At 43.8% G+C, this 11,621-nt stretch overlaps 1 protein-coding gene across 2 annotated transcripts in view; it reads left to right on the forward strand.

The window, feature by feature from the left end:
* Positions 1-11,360, forward strand: part of Nua_1 (Nuclear-pore anchor) — a 124,726-nt gene extending 113,366 nt beyond the window's left edge. The window contains exons 5-7 of one of the 2 annotated variants that reach the window (XM_054233220.1): positions 10,753-10,884; positions 10,986-11,063; positions 11,130-11,360. In XM_054233220.1, the coding sequence (XP_054089195.1) occupies positions 10,753-10,884; positions 10,986-11,063; positions 11,130-11,213 (294 nt within the window). In that variant the 3' untranslated portion in view covers positions 11,214-11,360. The remainder of the gene's footprint in view (positions 1-10,752; positions 10,885-10,985; positions 11,064-11,129) is intronic. The other variant, XM_054233221.1, reaches the window with a different exon arrangement.
* The last annotated feature ends 261 nt before the right edge of the window (positions 11,361-11,621 follow it).

Here is an 11,621-nt window from a genome sequence, read left to right on the forward strand (position 1 = left end):
GTACGCTCCGAGGACCAAATATAGACTCGGACCAGACAGCCAAGAAATACTCTACTCGACTTGCCATCCTGCTCTCTGAGAGCACTCATCAGCATCTCGGTATAAGGGAACTGTGGAACGGCATCTCAAACTCACTGCTTACCGCTGCAGCCGAAACAATTGGTTTTCGGCAACGACAAAAAACAAGCTGGTACGATGAGGAGTGCCGTCTCGCAGCGAAGAGAAAACAGACTGCCTACCTCGCAACGTTGCAAACGACCACAACACGTGCGGCATGGGATAGATACCGAGAGCTGAAGAGGGAAGCGAGACGCATCTGCAGACAAAAAAAGAAAGAGGCCGAAATGCGTGAGTATGAAGAGCTTGAGAAGCTGGCAGACAGAGGGAATGCTCGAAAATTTTATGAAAAAATGAAGCGACTTAACGAAGGTTTCAAGACAGGAGCATCCTCATGTAGAGACCAAGGTGGTAATCTGGTAACCGATGTCCAGGGCATACTGGGATTATGGAGGGAACACTTTTCCGACCTGCTGAATGGCAGTGAGAGTACAACACCAGGAGATGGCGAACCCGATCCCCCAATCGATGACGATGGAACAGATGTTCCATTACCCGACCATGAAGAAATTCGAATAGCAATTACCCGCTTGAAGAACAACAAAGCAGCGGGGGCCGATAAATTACCGGCAGAACTATTCAAATACGGTGGCGAAGAACTGCTTCCTAAATATCGCATACAAGGTTCTATCGAGCGTACTGTGTGAAAGACTAAAGCCCACCGTCAACAAACTGATTGGACCTTATCAGTGTGGCTTTAGACCTGGAAAATCGACAACTGACCAGATATTCACTATGCGCCAAATTTTGGAGAAGACCCGTGAAAAGAGGATCGACACACACCACCTTTTTGTCGATTTTAAAGCTACTTTCGACAGCACGAAAAGGAGCTGCCTTTACGCCGCGATGTCTGAATTTGGTATCCCCGCAAAACTAATACGGCTGTGTAAATTGACGTTGAGCAACACCAAAAGCTCCGTCATTATTGGGAAGGGCCTCTCCGAGCCGTTCGATACCAAACGAGGTTTCAGACAAGGTGACTCACTATCGTGCGACTTCTTTAACCTGTTGCTGGAAAAAATTATAAGAGCTGCAGAGCTAAACCGAGAAGGTACAATCTTCTGCAAGAGTGTACAGCTCCTGGCGTACGCCGATGATATTGATATCATCGGAAGCAACAACCGCGCCGTTTGTTCTGCTTTTTCCCGCATGGATAAGGAGGCGAAGCGAATGGGTCTGGAGGTGAATGAGGACAAGACGAAATATCTCCTGTCATCAAACAAACAGTCGGCGCATTCGCGTCTTGGCTCCCACGTCACTGTTGACAGTCATAACTTCGAGGTCGTAGATAATTTCGTATACCTGGGAACCAGGATCAACAACACGAACAGTGTCAGCCTCGAAATCCAGCGCAGAATAACTCTTGCCAACAGGTGCTACTTTGGACTGAGTAGGCAATTGAACAGTAAAGTCCTCTCTCGACGAACCAAAATCAAGCTCTACAAGTCGCTTATCATTCCCGTCCTGCTTTACGGTGCAGAAGCTTGGACGATGTCAACATCAGATGAGACGACACTTGGAGTTTTCGAGAGGAAAATTTTGCGCAAGATTTATGGTCCTCAGAACATTGGCAACGGCGAATACCGCAGACGATGGAACGATGAGCTGTTCGAGTTATACGACGACATTGACATAGTCCAGCGAATAAAAAGACAGCGGCTACGCTGGCTAGGTCATGTTGTCCGAATGGACGAAAACTCCAGCTCTGAAAGTGTTCGATGCAGTACCCGCCGGAGGAAGCCGAGGAAGGGGAAGGCCTCCACTCCGTTGGAGGGACCAGGTGGAGAGCGACATGGTTACACTTGGGATCTCCAACTGGCGCCGAACTGCGAAGGAGAGAGAGAGGTGGCGCACTATCGTCGATTCGGCTATAACCGGCTAAACGGTTGCAACGCCAATCACATACACATACCTATAATACGAGGGCTGCTATATATATTTCTGGCCTAATAATGAAAATAGGAATATTTATCAAAGAAAATGGTTTTATTGTTTTTCAAAATATTCTCCATCAAGATTTATACACTTTTGCATGTGCTCAAACCAATTTTCGAAGCACTTTTTTTGAGCGATTGTCAGATTGTGCGGCATCCAACGAGAACAAACATTTTTTACAGCCAGGTGTTCATGCAATATCGAATGTATGCTGGTGGGAGAAATGCATAGGCATGCCTCTATCTGAAGGTATGTTACATGACGGTCTTGCATTATCAGTTCACGTACGGCATCGATGTTTTCTGGCACAACGGCTGTTTTTGGACGACCTTCACGGAATTCGTCTTTGAGCGAGCGTCGGCCACGATTGAATTCGTTGTACCAGTTTTTCACAGTGCTATAGGATGGTGCTTCATAGCCATACAAAGGTTTTAGTTCATCGATGCACTCTTGTCGCGATAATCCACATCAAAAGTTGTGAAAAATTATCGCACGAAAATGTTCACGAGTTAATTCCACTTAGTGTTGCCTAGGCCAGAAATATATATAGCAGCCCTCGTATTACCTGAAATAACTAGGGAATAGGTTAGTACCGACGACAAGTATTTATACGACATAATGGCCGCTATCAGTACTGGTATATTTTCTTTTGATTTAGCTAATATAGAACCGGAAGCCCTTAACTATTCTAGATGGCTAACAATAGGTAATCGAATTCTAAGATTATATGTCACTAAACTGAAGAAAAGCTCGTTGTATTAGCCACGTACGTTATGAAAGTTTATGGAACAATGTGGTTTACAATAAAATGTAATTCCTCGGGCATTAAGGGAACCAAAAAACTAAGGCAAACCATGAACCTAAGTCGTTATTTAAATTCCTATATGAAAGCAATGTATGTATGTGATTGGCGTTGCAACCGTTTAGCCGGTTATAGCCGAATCGACGATAGTGCGCCACCTGTCTCTCTCCTTCGCAGTTCGGCGCCAGTTGGAGATCCCAAGTGTAACCATGTCGCTCTCCACCTGGTCCCTCCAACGGAGTGGAGGCCTTCCCCTTCCTCGGCTTCCTCCGGCGGGTACTGCATCGAACACTTTCAGGGCTGGAGTGTTTTCGTCCATTCGGACAACATGACCTAGCCAGCGTAGCCGATGTCTTTTTATTCGCTGAACTATGTCAATGTCGTCGTATAACTCGTACAGCTCATCGTTCCATCGTCTGCGGTATTCGCCGTTGCCAATGTTCTGAGGACCATAAATCTTGCGCAAAATTTTCCTCTCGAAAACTCCTAGTGTCGTCTCATCTGATGTTGACATCGTCCAAGCTTCTGCACCGTAAAGCAGGACGGGAATGATAAGCGACTTGTAGAGCTTGATTTTGGTTCGTCGAGAGAGGACTTTACTGTTCAATTGCCTACTCAGTCCAAAGTAGCACCTGTTGGCAAGAGTTATTCTGCGCTGGATTTCGAGGCTGACATTGTTCGTGTTGTTGATGCTGGTTCCCAGGTATACGAAATTATCTACGACCTCGAAGTTATGACTGTCAACAGTGACGTGGGAGTCAAGACGCGAATGCGCCGACTGTTTGGTTGATGACAGGAGATATTTCGTCTTGTCCTCATTCACCTCCAGACCCATTCGCTTCGCCTCCTTATCCATGCGGGAAAAAGCAGAACAAACGGCGCGGTTGTTGCTTCCGATGATATCAATATCATCGGCGTACGCCAGGAGCTGTACACTCTTGTAGAAGATTGTACTTTCTCGGTTTAGCTCTGCAGCTCTTATAATTTTTTCCAGCATCAGGTTAAAGAAGTCGCACGATAGTGAGTCACCTTGTCTGAAACCTCGTTTGGTATCGAACGGCTCGGAGAGGTCCTTCCCAATCATGACGGAGCTTTTGGTGTTGCTCAACGTCAATTTACACAGCCGTATTAGTTTTGTGGGGATACCAAATTCAGACATCGCGGCGTAAAGGCAACTCCTTTTCGTGCTGTCGAAAGCAGCTTTAAAATCGACAAAAAGGTGATGTGTGTCGATCCTCTTTTCTCGGGTCTTTTCCAAGATTTGGCGCATGGTGAATATCTGGTCAGTTGTCGATTTTCCAGGTCTAAAGCCACACTGATAAGGTCCAATCAGTTTGTTGACGGTGGGCTTTAGTCTTTCACACAATACGCTCGATAGAACCTTGTATGCGATATTTAGGAGGCTGATCCCACGGTAATTGGCGCAGATTGTGGGATCTCCCTTTTTATGGATTGGGCAGAGCACACTGAGATTCCAATCGTCAGGCATGCTTTCTTCCGACCATATTCTGCAAAGAAGCTGATGCATGCACCTTATCAGTTCTTCGCCGCCGTATTTGAATAGTTCTGCCGGTAATCTATCGGCCCCCGCTGCTTTGTTGTTCTTCAAGCGGGTAATTGCTATTCGAATTTCTTCATGGTCGGGTAATGGAACATCTGTTCCATCGTCATCGATTGGGGGATCGGGTTCGCCATCTCCTGGTGTTGTACTCTCACTGCCATTCAGCAGGTCGGAGAAGTGTTCCCTCCATAATCCCAGTATGCCCTGGACATCGGTTACCAGATTACCACCTTGGTCTCTACATGAGGATGCTCCGGTCTTGAAACCTTCGTTAAGTCGCTTCAGTTTTTCATAAAATTTTCGAGCATTCCCTCTGTCTGCCAGCTTCTCAAGCTCTTCGTACTCACGCATTTCGGCCTCTTTCTTTTTTTGTCTGCAAATGCGTCTCGCTTCCCTCTTCAGCTCTCGGTATCTATCCCATCCCGCACGTGTTGTGGTCGTTTGCAATGTTGCGAGGTAGGCAGTCTGTTTTCTCTCCGCTGCGAGACGGCACTCCTCATCGTACCAGCTTGCCGTTGTCGTTGCCGAAAACCAATTGTTTCGGCTGCAGCGGTACGCAGTGAGTTTGAGATGCCGTTCCACAGTTCCCTTATACCGAGATGCTGATGAGTGCTCTCAGAGAGCAGGAGTGCAAGTCGAGTAGAGTATTTCGTGGCTGTCTGTTGCGATTGCAGCTTTTCGACGTCGAACCTTCCTTGTGTTTGTTGACGGGCATTCTTTGCTGCACAGAGGCGGGTGCGTATCTTCGCTGCGACCAGATAATGGTCCGAGTCTATATTTGGTCCTCGGAGCGTACGCACGTCTAAAACACAGGAGACATGTCTTCCGTCTATCACAACGTGATCGATTTGGTTCCGCGTGTTTCGATCAGGAGACAGGAGACCGTTTGGCGATGTTTCGTCATGGAGGCTGAATTTTCCGACTGTTGTGCCAAAGACACCTTCTTTACCCACCCTGGCGTTAAAATCACCAAGCACGACTTTTACATCGTGGCGGGGGCAGCGCTCATAGGTGCGTTCTAGGCGCTCATAGAAAGCATCTTTGGTCACATCGTCCTTCTCTTCCGTTGGGGCGTGGGCGCAAATCAGCGATATGTTGAAGAACCTCGCTTTGATGCGGATTGTGGCTAGACGTTCATCCACCGGGGTGAATGCCAGGACTCTGCGACGGAGTCTCTCTCCCACCACAAATCCAACACCAAATTTGCGCTCCTTTATATGGCCGCTGTAGTAGATGTCACAAGGACCCACCTTCTTCCGTCCTTGTCCCGTCCATCGCACTTCTTGGATGGCGGTGATGTCAGCCTTAAGTCGTATGAGGACATCAACCAGCTGGGCAGAGGCACCTTCCCAATTAAGGGTCCGGACATTCCAGGTGCATGCCCTTATATCATTATCCTTAAAACGTTTGCAGGGGTCGTCATCAAAAGGGGGGTGTCTCATCCGAGGCTTTCGTAGATTTTTCATTGGGGGGTGTTTTTATGTGGTGGGTCCCAAACCCTACGCACAACCGCATAAGCGGGCTTCGCCTTCTCACTTTAGCTCGCCTTCAAACGGATGTCTGTTGGCTACCCAGAGGATACTTGGTCTAAAACCGGAAGTCGTGAGCTGCTTGAACCATGTGGAGAAGAATCGTTTCTGGCCACTCCCAAGTGAGTGACAATCAAAAACTTTCCTCACTTGCGTGAACTTCTACACATGATCCCATCCTCCTATGATATGAAAGCAATAGTTGACAAAATATTTCAACGAAATGGAAACACCCTGAAAATATTCTCACTGCCATGTTTGGTGACGACAGATAGGTTATAAGGGATATTGCATATCGATGAATTAAAAGCAAGATCAGAAAATGCTCGAAAAACTGGAACGTTTAAAGTACCTGCGTTCAACTTCGATGCAAAGGCTGAACTGAGCCACCTCTAACTTTAAATATCTCTGATGAAACCTTGAAAGACATTGTCAAAAGCGGTCTTGGTACATGCCACTCCCAAACCGTGGAGCGCTGCATCAAGTTAGTATAGAAGCACAGAGTGTAGTTTGTGGAGAAAATAAACAAAATTGTTTTATTAGGTCAAGGCTGCTATCGCGTCAACGAATGCATTGTTTCAATACAAAGAAACAGTTTGATGTGTAAATAGTATGTGAGCAATGTAAGAGAATTTTTCTAAAAAAATGTTTACAATTTTAATTTTTTTAATATTCGACCATACTTGGCCATTTCAAAACAAAAAGCCAGCTGTATATTTTGGATGTTTATTTTAATTATTAAAAGGCAACTTTTCATAGCTATGCCGTTCAGAAACAAAAACAAAATTTTTTCTCCATACATTATCGCTCCACCTTATTGTCCATTCTTGTTTCATTTTTATTTTTTTTTTTTTATTTTGTTCCATATCTTGGTCCCACGAGTACGCCGGAAAGGGAGTCACTCGTCCGCGGAGCAGGTATGCGGAGAGAAAGCATTTAATAAATCCGACCTCGCCTGGGCATCGGAGGTACCTCGACACCTTGATGTTGTTGCTGCGGGTGTTCTCACAGTTCACACAAGTATTATGGGCGTAAAACCGAGGGTTTATTCAACTATGTCACAATCGTGAGAGTTGTGAGGTATCCCTCTTAGTTCGTAAGAGCAAAGTACGTTCCCATTTGGGTCTCCTTCATTGGTTTAACTTAAGTTCCTTCGCCACGGCAAGGCGAGCAAAGAGGAAGATGTGCGTGTGTAAAAAGTATAATTTTAGAAATTCTAGTATTCTATATAATACATTCATTCTCCTCTTCTAATCGAGACCGATCCCAAATCGACACCGACCAAGTGCTTTTTCTTATAGGAACTATTCGAAAGTAATAAAACCATAATTTTTTTGGGAATGACAGCAAAAAATAAATGATGGTTATGATTTCGAGTTTAATCCAACACTACCTACTTTGCAATTTACATTTTTCACTAAATTTCCATCCTTTATACAATCATATTTCTATATATATTTGGCGTGGGAACCGCTTTAAGCGCTTATAGCCGAATCCACCAGAGCGCCATACGTTTCTCCTTTTTGCTTTTTGGAGCCAACTGGAAACACCAAGTGAAGCCATGTCACTTTCCACTTGATCCTTCCATCGGAGTGGAGGTCAACCTCTTCCGCGGCTTCCTCCAGCAGGTACTGCATCGAACACTTTCAGAGCTGGAGCGTTTTCATCCATCCGTACAATATGACCTAGCCAGCATAGCCGCTGTCTTTTCATTCGATGAACTATGTGAATGTCATCGTATAAATCGTACAGCTTATCGTTCCATCGTTTGCGGTATTCGCCGTTGCCAATTTTTAGAGGAATTTCAATCTTGCGCATAACCTTTCTCTCGATAACCCCAAGAGTCGTCTCATCGGATGTTGTCATCGTCTGTGCTTCAGCGCCATACATCAGCACGGGAATAATGAGCGATTTGTAGAGTCTGATTTTGGTTCGTCGAAAGAAGACTTTAATTTTCAATTGCCTACTAAGTGCAGTAAGGTGCTACACCTGTTGGCAAGAGTCATTCTGACATTGTTGGTGTTGTTGATGCTGGTTCCAAGGTATACGAAACTATCCACTACTTTAAAGTTATGACTGTCAACAGTGACGTGTGAGCCAAGACGAGAGTGCGCTGACTTGTCTTGTCCACCACCAGACCCATACGATTCGCTTCCTTATCAAGTCTGGAAAAAGCAGAATAAACGGCGCGGTTGTTGCTTCCGATGATATTAATATCATCGGCGTACGCCAGCAGCTGTATACTCTTATAGAATATTGTACCTTCTCCATTCAGCTCTGCAGCTCGTATTATTTTTTTCCAGCAATATATTGAAGAAGTCGAACGATAGTAAGTCACCCAGTCTGAAGTTTCATTTGGTATCGAACGGCTCGGAAAGGACGGAGCTTTTGGTGTTGTTCAACGTCAGTTTACATAGCTTGTTGAGGAGGGTTAACCCACGGTAATTAGTGCAGATTGTGGGGTCTCCCATTTTATGGATTGGGCAAAGCACACAGAGATTCCAATCGTCGGGCATGCTTTCTTCCGACCATATTCTACAAAGAAGCTGATGCATGCACCTTATCAGTTCTTCGCCGCCGTATTTGAATAGCTCGGCCGGTAATCCATCGGCCGCCGCCGCTTTGTTGTTCTTCAAGTGGGCAATTGCTATTTGACTTTCTTCATGGTCGGGTAATCGAACATATGTTCCATCGTCATCGATTGGGGAATCGGGTTCGCCATCTCCTGGTGTTGTACTTTCACTGCCTTTCAGCAGGTCAGAGTAGTGTGCCCTCCATAATCCCAGTATGCTCTGGACATCCGTTACCAGATTACTTCCTCGGTCCCTACATGATAATGCTTTGGTCTTGAAACAATCTGTAATTCGCCTCATCTTTTCATAAAATTTTCGAGCGTTACCCATGTCGGCCAGCTTTTCAACCTTTTCATACTCACGCATTTCGGCCTCTTTCTTTTTACTTCTGCAAATGCGTCTCGCTTCCCTCTGCAGTTCTCGATATCTAACCCACCCCGAACGTGTTGTGGTCGATCACAACGTGGCGAGGTAGGCAGTATATTTTCTCTCCACTGCGGAGCAACAATTCTCATCGTACCAACAAGTTTTTGGCGTTGCCGAAGACCAATTGTTTTGGCTGCAGCGGTATGCAATGAGTTTAAGATGCCGTTCCACAGCTCCCTAATATCGAGGTACCGATGAGTGCTCTCAGAGAGCAGGAGTCGAGTCGAGTATTTTTTGGCTGTCTGTTGCGATTGCAGCTTTTCGACGTCGAGCCTTCCTTGTGTTTGTTGGACAGATGCGAGTGCGTATCTTCGCTGCTACCAGATAATGGTCCGAGTCAATGTTTGGTCCTCGGAGTGTACGCACGTCTAAAACACTGGAGACATGTCTTCCGTCTATCACAACGTGATCGATTGCGCGTGTTTCGATCAGGGGACAGCCATGTTGCTTGATGAATTTTCATGTGCTGGAATCTGGTACTACAGACAACCATATTTCGGGCTCCAGGGAAGTCGATCAGCCTCAGGCCGTTTGGCGAAGTTTCGTCATGGAGGCTGAATTTTCCGACTGTTGTGCCAAAGACACCTTTTTTACCCACCCTGGCGTTAAAATCGCCAAGCACGATTTTGATATCGTGGCGGGGACAGCGCTCATAGGTGCGTTCTAGGCGCTCATAGAAAGTATCTTTGGTCACATCGTCCTTCTCTTCCGTTGGGACGTGGGCGCAAATAAGCGATATGTTGAAGAACCTTGCATTTATGCGGATTGTGGCTAGACGTTCATCCACCGGGTTGAATGCCAGGACTCGTCGACGGAGACTCTCCCCCACCACAAATCCAGCACCAAATTTGCGCGCCCTTAATTTTGCCGCTCTAGTAGATGTCACAAGGGCCCACCTTCTTCCGTCTTTGTCACGTCCACCACACTTCTTGGATGGCGGTGATGTCAGCCTTTAGTCGTATGAGGACATCAACCAGCTGGGCAAAGGCAACTTCCCAATTAAGTGACCGGACATTCCAGGTGCATGCCCTTAAATCATTATCCATAAATCGTTTTCAAAGGTCGTCATCAAAAGTGGGGTGTCTCATCCGACGCTTTCGTCGATTTTTCAATGGTACTTCGTTTTCATGTGGTGGTCCCAAACCCTACGCATAAGGGTTCGCCTTCTCTATTTAGCTCGCCTTCAAATGTATGTTTGCTAGCTACCCAGAGGATACTTGGTCTAAAACCGGAAGGAGAAGAATCGTTTCTGGCCACTCCCAAGTGAATTACAATCAAAAACTTTCTTCACTTACGTGAACTTCACATGATCCCATCCTACAGAAATATTGAAAAAATAAAATAGCTTCAGGTAAGTTTATTCAATATCTCGCATATACCATATAAAACCTACCGGTCTCCTTTATTTATTACTACTTTCGATAAAAGTTTTGTAGGTATTGAGGTCTCCCTGTGCTGTTTTTGGGATCTTGAAAGTATTAGATAAAATATTGAATTTTTCGAAAATATTTTAGGTATATATTCGATAAAAAATTCTCCAAGGTCACGGGGGTCCTCAAGTTATGGTAATTTATAAAATGGGCTCAGATTCGTTAAAATATTTTCAATATCAATTTTACAGAAATAACACGTAATTGTTAATTAAACCACATATTGATTATGAATATTATTATCAAGAAGAGACCACACTGTGGTTATCTGTGCAAAACGCAGAGTGTTTTGTATTTAATAATTAATACCAATCGTTAGATAGTCTTGACAATTCATAAAGAATTCATTATATTTTCATATTCAATTTAATATATTTAGTTACAGATTGCGGAACTTATGAGACATATGGAAAATATATCAATGCATATCGCTTTGGTGGAAAACTATTGGAGAAATAACAACATTAAAATTAAAGACTGTCAAGGCCTTACTCATAACATTGAATGTAGTGTAAGTTTATTAATAATTCCCTTAATCCTATGTATGTTTCTAATGCTTATGTAGATAGTGATTTGTTAATATTTTTATCCTCACGCTTTCTTTAAATGTAGGTTACAAATGAAAAAAACGGTTCTAAGATTTTGGAACAATCTATTACAACCAATTGCAACCGTTGCACTCAGATTAATGTAATATTTAATGTACTTCTTTATCAATTATCAAACGTTTATTCTTTATTTATTGTTTCTTTTTAGACGTTACAGGAAAACTCTGATGAAGAATACAAGCAAAATTCAACAATAAGCCAAAAAACTAAAAACGTGATAGAAATACATTAAGAATTACTAGAGTAGTACTCTTACAAATTTTAATATTTACTTTAATTAAATGAATATTAAGTTACCATCGGAATTAAACCTTCTGACATTTTTTGCTGTTTTTATTTTTTAATTTATCCTTATGTCACATTATAATTCCTATATATTAAAAATAATGGACCACAACGTTATTGTTATTAGTCAAATTAAGTTTTGATTTATGTGTATAAAAAGTTTTAAAATATAGGAGCAAGTGAAGAACATTGATGGGGAATTTAGGGTCTTCCTTACATTATCGAAACCCAGCGAGTTATAATAAAGTTAAGTAAGAACATTAATTACCAAGAGGTGTCCTCAATGTAACAGTGCCAGTTACAAAACTCACACATTTATCCAAATTTGTCATTAAAGGGAACTATGTATATATCA

This window comes from Zeugodacus cucurbitae, chromosome 6 (assembly GCF_028554725.1).
Source record: "Zeugodacus cucurbitae isolate PBARC_wt_2022May chromosome 6, idZeuCucr1.2, whole genome shotgun sequence".
Lineage (NCBI taxonomy): Eukaryota > Metazoa > Arthropoda > Insecta > Diptera > Tephritidae > Zeugodacus > Zeugodacus cucurbitae.